The 20,042-nt window shown below is 39.3% G+C and overlaps 1 protein-coding gene and 1 long non-coding RNA gene across 6 annotated transcripts in view; one reads left to right on the top strand and one right to left on the bottom strand.

Annotated features, from left to right (window-relative positions):
- Nucleotides 1–4,100: 4,100 nt before the first annotated feature.
- LOC125688665 (uncharacterized) lies at nucleotides 4,101–7,967 on the bottom strand. Of its 2 annotated transcripts, none has more exons than XR_007374831.1 (3): nucleotides 7,861–7,967; nucleotides 5,014–5,172; nucleotides 4,101–4,467 (listed from the first exon to the last, which is right to left on the bottom strand). It is a non-coding gene; the product is annotated as an uncharacterized LOC125688665 (long non-coding RNA). The 2 variants fall into 2 exon arrangements; XR_007374832.1 differs by lacking the exon at nucleotides 7,861–7,967 and adding an exon at nucleotides 5,460–5,555.
- Nucleotides 7,968–15,753: 7,786 nt separating this feature from the next.
- The window catches only part of ME1 (malic enzyme 1), a 158,265-nt gene continuing 153,976 nt past the window's right edge, over nucleotides 15,754–20,042 (top strand). Inside the window, exons 1-2 of one of the 4 annotated variants that reach the window (XM_048934878.1) lie at nucleotides 15,754–15,776; nucleotides 18,721–18,933. In XM_048934878.1, the coding sequence (XP_048790835.1) occupies nucleotides 15,756–15,776; nucleotides 18,721–18,933 (234 nt within the window). In that variant the 5' untranslated portion in view covers nucleotides 15,754–15,755. Of the gene's footprint in view, nucleotides 15,777–17,747; nucleotides 17,817–18,123; nucleotides 18,217–18,399; nucleotides 18,605–18,720; nucleotides 18,934–20,042 lie in introns of those variants that run through there. The other 3 variants (XM_048934877.1, XM_048934880.1, XM_048934879.1) reach the window with 3 other exon arrangements.

The following is a 20,042-nucleotide window of genomic DNA, read 5'->3' as shown; positions in this document are numbered from 1 at the left end:
AACTTTCATATACGAAGGCTCAAAAAATGTATCTGAAAGCTCCAATAGATTTACAGAAAGGGAAGGATTTCTTTCTTTCCATTTTTTAATCAGTATTTCTTATTTCTCCTGATATTTTTGTATTTCTTTTGTTTCCTTCTGTTTCACACTGTTCTGGAATTCTGGTACAAGATATTCATGTGCACCGAAGACAATAGCAGTAAAATTGCACATAATACTGTAACTTTTTCGGAAGTTATGCTGTGAACTTCGAAAGGTCTCTATAGATGCCAGAAATGTCCTAAAATTCAGCTGCTAACAAAAAAAGAAAATTAAATAGCAATCTTCTTTTTTTTTTTTTTTTTATAGGCCAGTCCAGCCATCTTGTGATTATGGAGAATGTAAAAAATCCATATAAATGTCGTTCATGTTTGACTTGTTCCTACATAAAAGAATGATAGAGGAACTAAATACAGGAATCTGCAAGATACTTGTACCTTAGGTTTTACCTAGGCAAAATGTCTCTTCTTATTTCCATCTCACCAATGCAAGCTAAGGCTTGACTTGTTCACAGATAAACTGTCAGATCTTCATGCTACAACTACAGATGCACCATAGATGAAAACCAGACACTAATGAGTATGCTCTGGGATTTTCATCAACTGTTTTAACCATGTAAGTGCTTTACACAGTAACAATTCCTTTAGTAGTCTATGTGAATAAGTATTTACAGTCAAAACTAGAATTCTAAGTTTAGGTTTCAAAGGAAAATAGCATTGATTTTGATCTGAATTTGGAACGTCTTTTTATTCTTGCTTTCTTCTCACAATAATACATGATTTGAAACTATATACTTTAATAATTAAAGGCAGAAACAAAATGCCATATTTTAACAATTTTTGTTTTCATGTTAATGATCTAACTGGCTGTAATTCTGTTAATATCTGGCAGAGAAGTCAGTGTTAGTAGAAAGATGTATAAATAGACAAATTCCATCAGCATATTAACAGTCTTTACAGGTTTCCCAAGTAAAACTGTGGCTAGTGAAATGAGATATTGGATCAAGCCCTGAGTGCAGCACAGCCTGGTCCAAGAGAGCCAGAGAAAACTAACAGGTCTGAAGTCTGTGCCTGAGGATTTCAACAAGATTAGCAAAGGCTGATGAAGAAAAGGGAGGAGGAGGTAGGAAATTCCCCCCTTGGTTCCTCTTCTCCACAAGAAAGAGGACTGCTGGTGTTGGAAATATTTGTCACATTCTTTTGGGTTAGAGGCTGCGGGGTTCTATGTGGGTTGTGAAGAAGAGGTGTGAGGATGCAGCTCTGTGCACGGTCATCATTAAGACCATGCCATAAGGGAAAGACCTGGACAGCTGTTGCAAAGGGCAAGTGGAGAGTCAAGGAATCTGAGTGCTCAAAGGGTAAGAGAACACTGTAGCAGCCAGATGCCTGGCTGCGAGTGTGTCATTCAGTAAAGAAGATCCCTAATTCCCACTTAATATATCAAGAACAATTTTTACTATATTACTTCTGCCTTTAGCTGTTTGCTTATCTACCTTGAATGCTGCATGCTGCATTCTCAAGACCAGGCATCTGGAAAAATAAATGAGTTGTTTTCTCATGGAATTTTTCTGAAGTTAGATCATAAACTTCCCATGTGGCAATTTAGGTCATGAAGATGATATATGAAGACTGATGTGTTAGGTTTCTCTGACTGGAGAAGAGATCAGATTACCTAGAGAAGAAATGGGAAAGGTTACAACTGGGATCTAAGTGACTCTCTTTGAGCTCCTGTGAGTTCTTTCATTTCTAAAAGTAGTCAGAGTTCAGCATGGAAGGAGGAATGGGGAGGAAAAGTTTTGGACTATTCCCTCTCTCAGAAAACTCTCTTAAAATTCTGACAACATAAGCTAAATGCAACAAAGGTCTTCAGAAAGAAGTAGATTTGCAGGTAGTCACTGAGTAAATTAAAGATGAGCACCATTTTGAAGATCTGCAAAAATATGCAGTAAGTTTAATGGGAAAGATACTTATTAAGTGACTAGGCAACAAAATGGCAGGTAAATTTCAGAGATTACTGTAAGGTGACAGGTATAAGAAAAAAACAATTTCCTCAATGAACCCCAAGTTGACTGCTACTATTTTGATTTGAAATCATGCCTTATAGATAAGCATTTCTATGAATATATCGCCTTGATGAGAAGCTGCAATGCAGACAGAAAGTTAGGGCATTATTAGGAAAGAAGAGAGAGAGAAAAAATTTACTACCCCACAGTAAAGTATAAATTAAAGAAGTCCAAAGATCTTGAATACCTTGTGTAGTCCTTCTCTAGGAAATGACGTAGTAAAAAATGGGATGGCAACAAAGTGGATGCAAAATATGAAAAAATTTCTATGCAAGACTATTTTCTACTCATTCTGAAAAACAGCTGATCTAGAAGAACAAGAAAAAGGTTTATAAAATCCTGAGTGTTACGGAAAATAAGAAATGGATAATAAGAAATTATTTTTCTCCATCTTTCAAAAAGTGGGAGACATTCACACTAGCAGTTAACAGGTTCGAAATTAAGAGAAGGAAGTACTTCTACAAGCATATATATTTAGCCTGTGGATCTCATTGCTACATAATGTTGTAGATGCCAAAATCTTGCATAAATTAGAAGTGGTCTGGACAAATTCACGTAAGCAAAAATCTGTTCCAGGTTTTTAATGTAAATGGACCACCTCTAAATCAAATTCACCGCCTCTAACTCAGTTGGCTTCTGAGCCAGAATTTAGGAGAGTATACTGGGAAAAGTTAGTACATTGTTTGATAGAAACAACTTGTGTTTCACTGTTTATTTGTTTTAACCGAGATTGACTTCTATTAACAGCAGAAAAAGGACAAAGAGCATGGTTTTCCTTACAGTGGAAGATGTACGTATATCAACTTATTTAGTCACAAAAACACCACACTTTGTGGAAATAGGAGAATTGAGACAGGTGATCTCAGTGAGTTTTCTCAAAAAATTGAAAAAGACCAGTGTTGGAAACTCTAGGAAGAGACAACATCATTTTTCTACAGGTGGCACAGTATCTTCAAGATCCATAAAACCTCATCAGATATAGTTTGAACAGAAATTAACATCTGTCATATTTCTTTATATGTGAAAAATTGCCTGTATTTCTTTATGTCATGAACTCACGGGGAATTGCCTCCAGTCTCTTGGCTCTTTGCCTTCAGTCCTCATAAAGTATAATTCTTTGAGGGGTACAGAATATCTTTTCAGTTCAACATCGGTGCTTATTTCTTCTGTGTTCTTTTGTTCACCTTCATGAGCTGCAGGAAACTGTCTCTGCTCTTCAGATATTTAGTATGCTCACTATTCACATTTGGAGACAGTGTTTGGGGATGAGTGGGTCCTTGGTCTGATCCTGTTCAGTTGTTCTAATGTTTCCATTTGTCTAAGTGCTTTCCCATGTGATAAAATCCAGAGACCTGAATTAAAATATTTGCTCCTTGTGTGTTTGCCCTCCAACTCAGGAAAACATTGTGATCTACCTAATTACTGGAGTTCATTTGGGTTAAGATGCAGATGAAAGACTCCAGCCCACTTGAACCCTCTTCTGAGGAACCTCTCTTGAAGGAGCTCAGAAGTACTCTCTATCCTCCCTGGCTTTAGAATACGCTGTAAGGTTTAAGATCCAGCTCAGCTAGTAAAATGCTCTTTCGAAACATGGAAGATGTGGAAGACACCATGGAGCCATCAAGTCATACCAAACTGGCTTGGTATGAAATGGTGGTGAGCCCAAGGCTCCCATCTACTTGGTCTGCTGTAACCACTAATTTGCTAGTGGTTGCAGTTCTGTTCTGCTTGTGATGATTAGGTGAAGTACTCCATCATTTTCTCTGTTAATAGTGAGAATTATAAAGATTAGGGAAATAAAGATAAATAAACATACATGCCTCAGGGGAAGTTGCCTGAATGAGACCAACAGCAGTGCAGGGGTTGCTGGTTATATTTCTTCTCAGAGGACATGGTCTGTTTACTTGCCAGATGAGCAGAAGACTTGATACACTTATGTTGCCTGTACCATACTCTGAATGCCTTTCCCATCCACTAAAAAAATACTGAAAAAAATATTGGGTATAGCAATTACAGCCTCTGTGTTGAAGGAGTCAATGATAAAGTTATATTGTCCTTAATGGAAGCTAGAAATGATCCAGTGTTTCGGTCTGTAAGGTTTATTATCACTTTGTCTTCCCTACTCATTGTGGCCAGCAGCCAAGCAACAACATTTCTTCAAAGTTTGGAAGTTAAGCTAAAATGCTTTGGGCTGCCAACACATACAGAACACAATATGTATGTAAGATATGTAATAAATATGGAATATATAATCAGTTCATATATAGATCTGACACTTCAGACTTAGGTCTGTATAATTAGACTTTTTTGAAAGGGTTTCTTTACATCTGCAATGCTGCACGTTCTGCTGTTGATCCTGTTGAATCCTGTTGACAGAGCAATATCATGATCAAGTTAAAACAGTCAGCAAGTAGCTTAAACACCAGTAGCTGTTTCTACCATAGCTGGGAAATGAAAAATATCGCTAATATAACTAATAAATGCTAATAACGTACTGTTTAAAAAACTGCATGTAAAAATTATTGTATTATTGACATTTAAATTGGTGAGACAGAAGCTTGACGTTTGCAACCCATCAGTTTCAAATCAACAATTAATTCCTTAATTCAGTCTTACGTAATGTAGCAAAGCAGTAGTGAGTACAGGATTCATACATGTACTTCAGAAAGTCAGCATTTCATTTAGTGGTTAACTTCAGAATCTCTTTTTCTATTGCAAAGACTACCCGTAAAAAAAGAAGAAAAAAAAAAAAAGTGAGAATTAAATATGACCTTTTTAAGTATTCTACAAATTAATTTTGGTTGAGGTTTTAGGGAAAAGCAGGATAGGTTGTTGGAAAATGAAGAGAAGATGTTTAAGTAAAAAAGTTGAGAAATAAAATATCTAATGTCCTGTTCACTGAGTACGCATACCGTTGTGCCTTTCTGAAGCAGCCAAGGTCACACTGAAAACTGGGGAGAATACAAAGCTCTTGAGCACAGTTTTCTGAATTCTCTGCTCAGTTTCACTAGCAACTCAGTACCTTGCCAGCCCACCTGACCTCTGACACTCTACTCCTTTTTCTGTAGCTCCTAGGAAAAAAAAATGAATAAAATTCTCAAATGTTTTACTGGATGAAGGCTTTTAAGTACTTTAAGGCAGGTCTTTAATGTTTTGCTTCCCCCCCGCCCCCTCCCCCCCCCCAAACAAAAAGAATCAAATACAGAAACATAGAACACCATAAAGGATATTAGCTGCCACCATAATACAAATTATGGTAATACATATGATAATACAAATTAATTACAACACCTCCTTTGTGCAAAGCCCAGGCTGGGTAACATCAAACCATGACCTTGCCCTTAAGTACAACACACACCTGCATATTCTCTGCCTGCTGGTTACTTGGACTGCTGACTGCCATCCAAGATCCATCACATCTGCAGGAGGGATCCATCACAACTGTGGCATGGTGTGGAAGTCTGCCTCTGCACTCAGTGATCTTGGTATGAGCTGCTGGTATTGTTTTTACTGTTCTAAAACTACTCATATCATTGCTGCTACAAAATACATTACAATCCAGGTGCTGCTATGTTCTGAAGTGGTTTTGTAAGTAGTTTTACACTCATTTGTCAAATAAATGAACCTGACACATTCCTTAATACATTCAGTTTTCTTTAACTAATTGTAAATCAGTCTTCGTCAGTGAAAAGTAACTCTTCATGCTCTGCTGGACCATAATCAAATATTATAACAAGTGATACTGAAACTGTGTATGACTTCAACAGATTATCAGGATCATTGCAAAGGCTTTCTTTTCACATGCCCAAAGATTACGCTTACAAAATATCTTCTTACTGGCTGTGCACCTTATTTTCCAGATGGATAACAGAAACTAAGCCATACAATACTGTCTCACTTAAACTGGAAAGTACAAAGGGATCAGAGTGTACAAACAAAATTACAGGACCAGAAATTTCAGAAAAGAAAAGTTTCCTACTAGAACTACAACAGAAACTTTGTGCAGCTCTTAGAACTGCCTTAGAGAGAGCTTTTCATAGAATCACAGAATCACCAAGGTTGGAAAAGACCAAGGGAGGGAGGAGGTGGAATATTATATTATTATTTAAATAAAAGGTCAATTTTAAAATTAATTTTCCTCTTTTTTTTCTTTTCTTTTCTTTTTTTCTTTCCCCACAAAGATACATTAGAAAAATGTTTGAGCATCAGTGAGGTGACAAAAATCTTTTGTTTTCCTGAAAAGCTGCCCCTTCCAAGTGCCACACAAGCTACAGGGACATGGTCTTTCTTTCCTTTAATGTGACAGGACGCTGTCATTCCAGTAGAACAAAGCACAGCCCGGATAAGAAACACTGTAACTCCAGGCTGATTTCAGCTGATACATCAGGAAAGACCAGAGCCACACTCACTTCAATAGAATTAATGCAAGTTTCACTAGAAGGCAACTTTTGGCTTATGAAACTTCTGTAGAATATTTGTGTACAGTCCCTCCTGGTACAACCTGAAACAAAGCAGAGCCAATTTGCACATTTGAAATTGTCGTTCTTTCCTTGGTTCACTGATTAGGTTGCTATGTAAGTCCTCATCTTCCAAGAAAAGATTTGTTCTTCGTTATTACTGTACTAACCCTATCTGTGAACCAAGGTTTTCCATTGTTCTTCCATGCAGCTCGCATGACTCTATGTTCTTAATTCAAAAATGATTAAGGATTTATTAGATATTTTTTTTTGTTTGTTCGTTTTTGTTTTTTGTTTTTGTGCACTGGGGCAAATTCCTAGTTCATTATTATTGATGGCAAAATAATGAAGTTAAAAGGTGGCCTATATACTGTTAGATTATCTTAACTGCTAATTTATTTTTATTAATAGTTTATTTGTTCTACTAAAGATTTACACAGATATATGCACCTTATCATAACCTTAACATTACTAGCAAAGCGGATGGGACTCTAAACTGAGCTGACTTCAGGGTCTCCCAGTTCAGCATAATCATCCCTCTCTTGTCAGTTAAACACAGCAGGCAGAACAATATTTTTAGAAAGCACAGGGGGTGCTCATCACTCTGCAAACTGATTCAAGATGTAAAGGAAAAGATTCACAAGGTACACCTATGTGACATGCTGCACCCAAACCTCATAAGAAATTCTAGACCTGCCACATGCTACTGAGGAGTTTGGGGTGCAAGGGGAATGGGGGCATTGAGAGCCACTGCAAAGCTGATGAGCTGCAGAGGTTAAGAGGTCTGCAACTGATAGTGATTTTAAGACACAAGTATTCCTACCATGCTAGCACAAGGATGATAAGACTTATATGAATTATCAGAAAGTAATAATACAGAAATGTGAGATTTTCAGTTCTAGAGTGGGACCAAGAGAGCAGGTAGAGGATATATAGTTGATTCACAATGTTTTTCAGATATAAAACACAATACAGTTTCTTAAGAATACATTATAGTAGGTTCCATGAAAAAAAGTGTGGCCAGAGGAAGCAAATTAGAAAATGAAGCCATGGTTGAGAATTCAAAACTATTCTGGGTAACTGTTTTCTGTATTCAGATACATTAAAATTGTGTGGCTTTATAAACTTTAAACAAGTCTTATTGCATATAACCCTCACTAAAGAATGTGCACTTTGGTACATACAAAAATACTGGTTGAGAGACAAAGAGGTTTGATATACTGCACATGCACCATTCATTAATTTTCCCTGACAATTTACATGCATAGCTGTCGGGTTATCCAAATATAAACTTGTACATACCCTGAGAGCTTGGAAGGTTCACACCCTTTTTAAATCCAGGCAACCTTTCTTCCCTGCCTAATTCCCATTAGGCCTCTATACAGTGCTTGCCAGCAGGCTGAAGCTTGGCAGGTGTGGTCTTTTGTAAATTTTCCCCAGCTGACGTTTAAATGGAAACCCCTTGCACACATGAAAATATAATTTTCACCCAAATACTTTCAGGATCGTGACCTCAATTTGAAAACTGCGAAGTAGGGGCTACATCCTGACTCCAGATCACAGTATTGCATGCCACAAACCAATAAAAATAACAAGTACTTGCAAATGTTATGCAAAGACCCGGTGTTGCTGAAATATATGCCCACATTGCAAATTTGTATTGCCAGTTTCACTATGATTTATAATTATAGTGGTATTCTTATGACATGATTAAGTTTCTGACAGCTTATGTTTTTTGACCCAACCACAAAATGTTCTTCTGGCTATTACTCAGCATAGAAAAAGCTGTGGTGACAGCAACTGCTTCATGCTATTTTAATTCTTTATAAGAGAAATTGTTTAAGGACTTAAAATCAACATCTCACAGTGTGCGGAAGTTACTATGGAAACTCTTGTACTGAAAATAGTCATTTTTTTAAATTATTCTTTTGACTAAGGGAAAAGAAAGATCCTTAGGTATTTAATTTATGGGATAAGATCTATTAGTCATGGAGAAACACTGTTTCATGTGATAAAGAATATTGGCTTTTCTCTTTAATGTAGGTTAATGTTACAACTTGTACCCCTTCTTGAATTTCACAAGTCCAGATCTTCCACTTGGAGTCTGCATTAGCAAAGATAAATACACAGTAATTGTTATACATCTACATTAATACTTTTCAGCAACTCAGATATCCCATGATTTCTGGCCACATTTATTGTGCTACATTAACTGGAATTGCTTTGGGCCCTGTATGCATTGCAAGAACTTCATCCTTTATGTAGATATAATCTCAAAACTAATAGCGTCCTGTTTTTATATTTGAGAGTTTCTATTTTTTACTAAGTTTTGAACAAACAAAAACCATGTTATGAGCTCCTCCTGCTTAAGCAGAACAAAGTAGGTTTTCTCTGTCATGCTTGTTTTAAATGACTTGTTAATTCATAAGCGCCTGAGCAGCTGATTGTGCCAGAGGTAAATTGCTTCTGTGCCCCAAGTATAATGATCTGCAATTTGTATCCATCTCCTGCAGTCCAGATTAATGTTGGCCAATCAACCATCAGAGGACTTGTGGCAACAGATTTTTGGTTTGACCACAGGCATTAGGTATAGGAAATATGATAGTTGTTCTGGCTTTCAATGAGTGGGTAGCTCATGGTTTGTAGGTAATACTGATAATGTTTGTAGCCATAGTTCGGGTACCACAAATAATGTGCAGCACTTTTTTGCCACAAGGACAAATTCATGAGAACTTTTCCAAGAACTTCAGAAAAGATGAATGATATGCAGGATGATGAGAAAGTCTTTTCTAATTCATGAAGATATGTCCTTATGTCGGAGGGTTTGGTGAAAGAAAGGCTGACTATACATGCACAGCTACAGGAGGGAGGTGGGGTGAGACACAATTCCAAAAGATTCATAGTATCTGCTGAGGTAACAAAATGGTAGATTAAATATTTAATCCCAGTGTTATTCACGTACACTGAACTGCTCTAATTTACTTAAGACTTCTTAGGAAAGTGGCCACAGAGCCAACACAGAGTCATTCTCTGAGAATTGGCACTGACTGTTACAGTAGGAAAAGTGGATAGAGTTTCAGAAATTATTTGCACAAATAAATGGAAAATTAAAGACAAGGTATCAATGACATAAAGTGACATAAAGTTAGAGGCAGTACATTTGCCTCCTTGACACAGTCTGTATTAGCAGTCATGTCAACTCCAAAGGTTTTCAGTATAGGTAAAAAGTAAAAATTATTTATCTTTTCTCATACTCTACAAAAGTAGGGGTCATCCAAAATATTATCCAGCAAGAGCTGAAAACATACAACATTCTCAAACAAAACATTTTCAATGTTGTTAATTATGAGACACAGTGCATCAAGGATATTGTGTAAGCCAAAGCAGAGGGATTCAGAAAAGAATCAGACAAAATCCATGGCTATTAGCTGTAGTAGTCTGATGATAACTCTGTTTTGGGAAGTCCTTGCAATTTATTGCCTTGAACTGAAAGGGAATGCCAAGGAATGCTGCATTTCTAAAAACCTTTTGTAAATTAACTATCTACTGCTTTTAATACCAGGATATTGTGATAGGTGGCCCTTCAGTCTGACGAAGTACAAGAGTTTTCAGATTTTCATACTTGTTGTCACGGTTTTGTGCATAGATTGATCTAGTTAAATCCATGACACCTGTACGTTAAAAAACTCTTTGTAAGATACTATTATCCATAAATAATTTGGCCTTGGATAAGTGTGATTAATATTGCCCAAACGATCATGTCACACTGAGCCCTACATCTATGCAAAGCAAATCACAGTTGTTTTTGTGTGCTGTAGAATCAGGATTCTGTGGTTGTAGACCTGACACTGTGGCCCCAGCTGAGCTGAGCCCAGGGAGTGCATCACAAATAGATGCTTTCTGTGCTCACATTCTGGTAACAGCAGAGTGATAGAGGATAATATCAGTGTTTAATGTTGGCATGTAACAGTGTGGAAGTTTCAAGGTCATCTGTGTTCCAACAGTGCTTCTGCTGTTTTCTTTTACCTAGCAGTGATTTCCTTCTGAAGCCTGTTTCATGGGCTGTATGGAGCTGGAATTCACTGAAAATAAGTAGCATTCTTGTTTTAATGGGTATTTAGAAACACTGAGTAATTATGCATGGGAGATGCGTAGAGTGAACATTCCTAAAGTCATGAGGACATTATAACTAGTAATGGTAGGATAGGTTAACAGGTAGTGGTATGTAGCTTTTAGACACACTGTTTTCTACTGCTTTGATTAAACCATTTTAGGACTGTTTGCGTGTTTGTTTCTTTATTTGCTTATTTTTACATAAATAGTAATAAAAATCTCTTCTCGCTTCTTACAGATATAAATCAACAGAAAAGCTTGCAGACTTAGCAAGAAGATCTGATTATTTGCCAGGTAAAATATCTGATGCTACATAGTGGTGCAGCTATCAGTCGTCTCTGTGTTCTTTACATAGAATTTCCCATTGAGCTGTATTTCTCCCTGGAGTTAATTTATAGTACAAATTTACTTAATTTCTTTCAGTAATGTTTCCTGAAATAAATAAATAAACTGTGCCCTTCAGCTGTTCCCTGTGGTTAATTATGTTAACTGGGACAGCTATTCTTCAGACATTTTATAAAACACTGAAACTCTCGTCTGAACTAGGCCACTAACTAATTGCTATGCACAGGCAACAACACCACATTATTTCTGAAACCTTGTAATCACTGTCCTGTTTCTGAACATCCATGGTACTGGTGAATTATCTTCTGCAGGACTACTTTAAATCAGAAAATTCCCTGCTTAGACAAATTATCTATTATTTCCTGTATTTGTAATGACAGAAAATAACGCTAAATGTTTCTACAAGTTAGGTTTCAGCAGAAATAGTCTTAATAATATTAAAAGAACATAATGCTATTTGAAAAATACGATCAATACTCAAAATGGCTGAGGTAGTTCTTCAAAATATTGTCTTAGAAATATTGCATGCTTTTGGATTTTTGGTGTGGTGAGTTACTGTTTTAAGTGAAGCAATACAGATTGATTTATTTATGTTAGAAATCTTTTGGCTGCATTAAGGATTTAAGGTATGTATAGTCGCTGTATAAAAGCCATTGTATACAGACTTCTGAGGGCCCAAATGTATAGAACAGCTCCTTAAGGACAAGATGAACAGGTTTGGCAGTGAATCAATTCATAAACTACTGACTACTGTCTCCTAAGTAACCATGAGGTTGAGAATGACATCAGAAATGTTTTGAGAGAAATGCTCCTGTATCCTATGGTGAAGACAGAGCTTAAAATAATGATCTCTGAATACTATCTTTGAGCCTTTACTCAGTTGTTCTCTTCTAGGTGCTACACTTGTTAAGATGAAAGAGTGGTCAGGCACTGGAATGGGCTGCCCAGGGAGGTGGTGGAGTCACCGACCCTGGAGGTGTTCAAGGAATGTTTGGCTTTTGTGTTGAGGGACATGGTTTAGTGAGTACTATTGGTGATAGGTGGATGGTTGGACTGGGTGATCTTGAAGGTTTTTTCCAACCTTGGTGATTCTGTGATTCTGTGAAGATTGTAGGTATTTTCTCTTATGTTTTGTACTCACGCTGAAGTTGTCAAGGCCTTATGTAACTATTAGCAAACCAGGAATCATTGAAAGGGATGCTCACAGAATGTTAGGATTGTTTCAGTTGGAAGGGAGTTTTAGAGGTCATCTAGTCCAATACCCTGTGGTTTCCTTATATCTTGTCTATGGACTCTTGTTTAAGAATGCCACTCTTTGCACTGGAAGGTAGTAATTTATTATCTCAAAAACTTTTGCCACTTCCTTCTTCTCTGCTGATTTAGGTGATTTTACCTTTCAGTTGGTTTTGTACAAATTATTTGTATATAAAAAAATCTAAATGCAGCTGGAATCTAAGTGCAGCTGGAATCTCATGAACCTCCAGTGCTTTGGCAAGTGAACTGCATGTAATGGACCCCACACAGCTTCCCATGCGTAAGGAAGGGTTGCTGATGAACTAAGGATTATATTTGAGCCTGTGCCAAAGTTTTTGTGAGAAGATTTGTTTTTAACATTGCTAATGATTTGGAAAACAAAATGGACTTTGTGGGACAATCTCCAAAATACTTATGGTAATTAGAACATGTGGAGAAGAAGTCTTTAACAGGCCCACAAAACCATCTGTCCTTGCACAGGAGAGGAAGTAGTTAAGACCTTTCAGAGCATGCTTTGTCAGTTGCTAAACCATTAAAATTACTGTGCCAGACATAACGATGGTGAAAATGGAAGCGAATGGAAACAAACATCAGAAATGCACTCACTAAAACTATTCCAAAGTAATCCTAAAGGTGTCAAAGTTATTTAGAATTATGCCTGTAACTGACAGAGCTGAAATTATTCATCACATTTTTATAAACAATGGTTGGAGACTCACAAAGTTACTACTCTTATTGCTGGAACATACATCTGATACAGCAGTTTAAGTAAAAATGCTGTTTGGGGCCTTTTTCTAAATCCTATTATTCCTAGCAATACAGTGAACTCCCAGTATTAAGATACAAATCATACAATAATATCATAGCAATTTTATTTTGGCATTCAATAATCCTCAGTTCCAAATTCATTGTTAACACTGCTAGAACAAAGCCAAGAAAAATTTGTTCTGAGGTACTTAACATAACAGTCAAAAATTTTAGTTCTAGTAATCCGAAATATTCTTCCATATTATCTTTAAAATATTTGAGATTGAAATGTGTACATACTTTGTAAAATTGTGTGAAGTGCACAATGAAGGCTTTAGCATTAGTGATAAAAAGATACTACTAACAAGATTTCATGTCTTTCAGATAAGTAGCCTTGGTATTCTAGAAATAACTGACATTCCTCATCACCAGCCAATTCAGAAAATTAATTCAAAAAGGATATTTCAAAAAAGATTTGCTTCAAACTTTTTTGAATAGTTTGAAGAGGAGGTACGTGATTTTCCACTGCTTTATGTAGGCCATTTAAGCTATTCCAGAGTGTCTATACATAATCAAAATAGAACCATTTTATATCAACTTTTAAAATATATTCTCATTCTTGTTGCATCTGTACATTTGTGAAGGATGTGGCCCACATATCAAAACAATAAAACATCATTCACTTCTCATTCTGCCATAAGCAAACCATGCAGCAGAAACAAATGGTTCTATAGGCATGCAATTGCCCCTGTGTGTCCTTCTCCCTCCTCTGCAGTCAGCTGATGGAAGTAGCTATTGGTGTGCACTAAGCTGAAATTCTCTCATGGTGCTTTAACACATCTGTCAACATGTGCTGGAAAAGTGTGGCTTTTTCTTTTTTTTTTTTTTTTTTTTTTGCTGCAATGCCTGGACTATGCAATATCAACTAGTAAAAAGTGCAACAGGCATGTTTACGGTATATTAAATATTTTTAGCTATATTTATATTACACTAATTTTGATTTCCATCAATCTAGCTTTCCATCAGCTTCCAAAAATGGCAGATATTTATCACTAATTGTTGAAGTTAAGTAGTTTAACTAGATTTAAAGCAAGTAAAGACTGAAGTGTTACAAAAACTGTTTTTCTGAATATAGAGTCCACTGGCCAAGCAGATAAATGTCGAAGTAGAAAAAGAGCCAGAAATAAAGGAGCGAAATCACTGAAACTTGAGATCATGAGGAGCAAAGGCCTTTAGCTGCCATGATGAAATTCTTGTAGATATGCCAGTGTGTTCAGAGAATTTGTCTTTCTCAGTATTGTGCAATTCATGAAATCACAGAAAAGTTCAGATTGGAGGGGACAGCTGAAGGTCCTCCAGTTCAAAATAAGCCTAACCCTGAAGTGAGACAATGTCACTCTGGCCTTTGTCTCAAGTGTTGGAAAATCTCCAGGGATGGAAATTCCTTGACCTCTATGTAGCCTGCTTCAGCACTCACCATTCTTCTGGTGGAAAATGTTGTCCTTAGGGCCAAATGGATGTTTTCCAGGTGCAACTTGCTTCTCCTACCTGTTGTCATTGTATGTCCTATCTCTGAGAATATCCTGGCTCTTCTTTCTGGAAAACTGTCCACAGAGTCAGAACACAGTGAGGAACAGTGTTTCCCTTGGAACCTGGGGGGCTCTCCATGTGAGCTCACGTGAGAGAATCCAACCAGTGAAGGCCCACCCTATCATCCACAGTGAAAAACCAGGACAGTCTGGGGGCAACTCAGGACAGTCCCTTGGCCAGGTCTGCTGCAGTCAGGCACAGTGTGGCGAGCCAGGGTCAGGTAAAGCTCATGATTAGTGAGTGATGTAGTGATGAGAGCAGGCTGAGGGCATATTGAGATCATCATGCTGCTTAGTTTCACCCTGCCACGTGTTAGATCAGCAGGGCCCATGGCCAGGCACAGATGTAGCTGTGCCAGAGCTGGGCACAGACAGGGACTGATGGTGCTAGGGAACTTGATGTGGTGTCTGGGGCGGTGGGCTGGGTGGGGTGAGCCCTGAAGAAATGGAGAGGGACGCCCCTCAGGCACTTCAGGCATATCAAAACTGCCATTAGATTCCTCACTCAGCTTGAAGTGTGCATTACTTACTTTAAAGTAAAATAAAATAAAATTTAGAAAGCAACAGCAAAAATCCAAGTTTGCCTTACAACACATTTGTATTACCAAAAATTATTCAATTCAAAATTAAACAATAATATTGCACTGCTTATGCTATTTAATGCACTTATGCTATTTAATACACTTCCCAATGACCAAAAAGTGAATTTCCCTTTCAAACTACCAAGTACAGTTCTGGCTTGCTACTGCTTGTTGTAAAATGTTTACATAATAGAAATGTTACAAATGTTTCAGTTCTATTTTTAAATCATTAAACAATTCCCATTTTAAAGCTAACCTTGTGTTTCTGCCAAATTTGACATGATATTGCCAACTCATTCAGACTGCACCCCTGCAGGAAAGGACATCGGGTTACATTGGGCCACAAACTGAACATGAGTTGATGGTGTTGCACTATTGCAAAAAAAAAAAGCAAACATTTTACTGAGAAGAATAAACAGAATCACCACTGGTGAAACAAGTGAAGTAAACCTCTCTAGTTGGTTTAGGTGAGGTTTTGGCTGACGTAATGTGGCCTATAATCAGCCTGCAACAGCATTTCAGGAGTGTGGTTAGGATGGTAAGGCAGAAAACGTGACCTGGGAGGAACATGGGAGGCTTGAGGGTCTGGGTAAGAGACATGATGGAATTCAGGGAAAAATCTTCTAAAATATCTCTTTTCTTTAAAGGGGGAGAAAATTTTCCACATCAGTTGGTAACAGACCAACTAAAGATCTTGATTTGGGCAAGTCTGATATGAAGTACAAGTCCTAAAAAAAAAAAAAAAAAAAAAAAAAAAAAAAAAAAAAAAAAAGGTGGGGGGGAGGAGGGGGCATTTAATGCAATGCTTTCATCAGGATGTAGGATTTCCCCTTCTCTTCTTCTAAGCTGGTAGCACTGGAAGCTGACTTTTTCCCGGAGCGGTACCACAGGAGACCCCAGAGTCTGCTGTAGTTCAAGCAATGGTTTGACAAGTTCCAAATCCTTTGATCAGTTGCAGCCCAATACAAGATGTCATTAATAACCACTTCAGCAACTGGGAAATCTTTTCTTTCCCGTATGATCTCCTCACTGTTGGATTGCCAAGGCAGATTGTAAGATCTCATTTTTTGTAGCTATCTAACAGCAGGTTGAGACATGAAGGCAAATGAGATGACATCCAATGCTTTTTCTAGTCACTTTTTCTAGGACAATTTCTTGTAGAGAATTTTCCATATGTCCATAATACAACTGGGGAGATTTGGCAGACAAAGACACATTAAACAATTGAATGGAGGGAAGCAGGAGGAGACAGTGGAGGGTCTTCAAGAACAGCTACTTCAGAAAAATCTTCAGCAGGAATTTTAGCACTGTGCTGTATGAACCATTTGGGAAGAAGAATGAGGTGTCTGCCAGAAGAGCAACAAAGCCACTGTCAGAAATACCTTCATAATGTATAACCGTTACTGATTTACTTGAATGAGGGTTAAGTCTTTAAAAATATCATTATTGTATAGTATTAGTATTAGTGTATTAGTGGTTGAACATGATGAACAGAAACAATACCAGAGAGAATAATAGATAACAGAAATAATTGCACCAGAGGAGGTTTAGGTTGGACATAAGGAAGAACTTTTTCTCTCAGGGAGTGGTCAGGCACTGGAATGGCTGCCCAGGAAGAGTTGCTGTTCCTGGCAGTGTTCAAGAGGAGTCTGGATGAGCAGCTGCGAGATATGGTTTAGTGCTTGTGGTAATAATGGTAATGGGAGCATGGTTGGACTAGATGATCCTGCAGGTTGTTTCCAACATTGTGATTCTATGATTCTATAATAATTTGGGGAAGACAGGAAGAAATTCATACAGTAAATATGGCGGTAAACTGTTTCTGAAGTCTGGTTATATAAGGGATAATAGGGCCACATTGACTTTCACCTGAATTAGCTGTTACATTACATACCTTTAATAGCAAGAACAAGGTGAGTCAGGACATGTTCTTAGCAGGGGTCAGATGTCATAGCTGTTACAGTGATTCCTGATGTAAACTAGAGAATTTTTTTTATTATTATTAATTTATTTATTTATTTAAATAGACCGCATTGCAACACTGTAATAACAATTACATCAGTGCACCTTTCTCTCTCTGGGAAAAAAGTATCACCTTTGTTACCATTATGTCTGAATGGTTTCAACCTACCTGCGAAGTACTGGAAAAAAAAAAAAAAAAAAAAAAAAAAAAAAAAAAAAATTCCATTTTGCTTTTCATTTTTATCATGACCAAAGGAGGCCTGCAGTGTGAGCCTGATGTCCCTGATATGCCTATTTAAGGTAAAATTCAGGACTTGGGAAGGAATTGAGCTATCCAGACAAGCCTCAGGAAGGCTGGATTGTTAGTCGCAGAGGCTTCAAGTCCAAAATTTGTTCAAAACTTGTTATTAATACCACTCTTTACAGTGCTTCCTGAGGCAGTGGAGGCTGGGAGAAGTTTATTTACTGAGCTTGCTGCTGACTAGCTAATCAAGTTTCAAGAAGCATAACCTGGAATGTTCCAACTTCCCTTTGTTAATTAACCCCAAGTGAACTTTTAGGAGCTACTTAACAGGAAATTTGGAGAAGGTCAGGTTTTGGGAGAGCCTCTTTAATGGAAGATGAGGTAGCAGGATGGATACAAGGCCTACAGAATGAATGCAAGGAGGTAAGTTTAAAATAGTTTCAACGTTCTTATGTTTGTTGCTGCTTGACATTGCAACATCAGTGTAACAGCAAAAGCCTCAATCGCTGAGTAGCTTTCTGTCATTAATTTAAAGCTGTGTACTTCCTCTAGCACGGCCACAGGATCCATACAAAGATTATTTCTCTTTACATCAACGAATCAGGAAAAACACATCCACAATCCTATAGCACACAGCTTTAGGACACGCGGCAAACAAATCCAACAGACGAGCACAAACTGGCCCAACACCTGCCTTGCTCTGCTCTCCTGTGCTCTCCATCTCTACCACCCACAGTCCTGCTGCTCCTCCCCTCCCTGAAGCTGATAGCAGCTCACGCTGAGCACTGCACTGAGCTGTGCAGCCGATCCTCTCCAGAGAAGGGTAGATTTCACCGGTGTTTAATGAATATATTGAAACATATATAATGAAACATAATGAAAGCGAAACTCGGTTCCTGTGAGGGTGGGCAGACCCGGCTCCGCGCACAGCTGAGGCCGGAGGAGCGCTCCCAGCTCAGGGCCCACCTGGGCGCGGGTCCGCCAGGCAGCACCGCGCGCAGCACCTGCAGGCATCGAGCAGCGTGGCTGTGGGGGCATCGCCGCGTCATCTTCCGCACAAAAATGAGCGTGAGGAGGCAGGAGCGCTGTCGCAATTCCTCCCTAGCAGGGATTAGGGAGCAGGCTGTTGCCGGCAGCGCTCGGCGTTAGACGCAGCGAGGCCTTCCCCTCCCCAGAGGGGGCTGGCTGACCGCCCCGACCGGGGTGCGCCGGTGGGTGACTCAGCGCGGCGCCCGGTGACCCCCGCCTGGCGGTGGCGGCGCCTCGTCGCGGCTCTGCCTCCTTCTTCGCTCCCTCCCCCACTCTCTCTCTCTCTCTTTCCCCGCAGGATCATCCCACCCCGACGGGCGGTCACCTCAGCAGGAGGAGTCGCCGCCGTTTCGCCTTCTCTCCCGCAAGACCTGACGGCAGTACGCCTCGCCGCGCCGAGCCCGTCGCCATGCAAGCAGGGAAGGCAGCCGAGAGCCGGGAGGGTGGCAGGCCCCTACAGCTCACCATGAAGAGGGGCTACGAGGTGCTCCGCGACCCGCACCTTAACAAGGTAGGGGCGGGTGTCAGCCCTCTGCCCTCCGCCGCCTGTCTGCGTGCCGTGCCGGGCGCTTCCCCTCCTATGGAGCCTGCAGCTGGGCTCTGCCGCTCCCTGAGTTCACCCTTCCTCTCTTCGTATTGCTCGACGAGGATGCTGGTGGGCTTTCATGTGCGGGTTTGCTACTTCGCTGCCAGCTGCAGTGTTTCCTGGCCCCCCATCCACAGCGCCTTGCTCTGCTTCCTGGGGCAGTGTGTGCGGCCTCCGCGGGTACCGGAGAGCTTTTGTCACGGTGTTTCTGCTGCCAAGTCCAATGCCCGTTCCCCCTGACCTGCATCAGAGGATGCACTCTGCTTTTGGGAGATGCTGTAGCGCAGGGAAACGTTTATGGCATCTCTCTGCACTTAAGGCAAGCTCAGCTTGATAAAGTTTGTAAATGTGTGACTTGGACTAGGTGAGGAGGTGAGTATGCGTTTGTACAGTGCTCATACAGCTGTGGTGTTCAGATAACAAATACTTGGTTGGTTTGCTGGGCCTTGGATTTGTTGCTAAAAATGAAATATGAGAAGGGTGGAAGGTAGGCAATCAGCCTTGTGTAAAACATGAGACCTTGGTTAAGCCATAGCCACAGCTTTGTCCTTCTGTGTCAGCTTTACTTCTTGGCTTCTGTTTGTGCTCTGATTGGTACCTCTGCTTTAAGATGTATATACAGTCATTTTGCTTACTGCCAAGTTGTATGAATTGACAAAAACTGTGTCTTCAGCCTTACCGGAGAGGTTGACTCATCAGTAAAAGCTCCATGTATTAGTTGGATGAATGGCGCTTCTATTAGTGCGGGTGCTTGGATACACAATTTCCTCAGTGGGTGTGTGGTGTCTGTGTGTCCCTTGAGGTCAGGTAAAATGGAAATTAACCAAAAGGTGAAAATCCCAGGAAGAATTGACGAGGGGTTGCTTCACTTGGGATTGCTTTTAGCAATTGCAGTGTTCATGGAAAAGTCTGATTCAGAATAATCAATGGCAACTGATTGCTACCTTTTTCACCTCAAACATCTTTCCCTTGAACTGCATAGCTGCAGATGAGATGCTGAAGCTTGTGGTTAATTTCTTGGCTTAGACTTTACT

This window comes from Lagopus muta, chromosome 2, assembly GCF_023343835.1.
Source record: "Lagopus muta isolate bLagMut1 chromosome 2, bLagMut1 primary, whole genome shotgun sequence".
In the NCBI taxonomy this organism is placed as follows: domain Eukaryota; kingdom Metazoa; phylum Chordata; class Aves; order Galliformes; family Phasianidae; genus Lagopus; species Lagopus muta.
The sequence above is the reverse complement of the archived record's forward strand: the minus strand, read 5'-3'. Positions and strand labels throughout refer to the sequence as shown.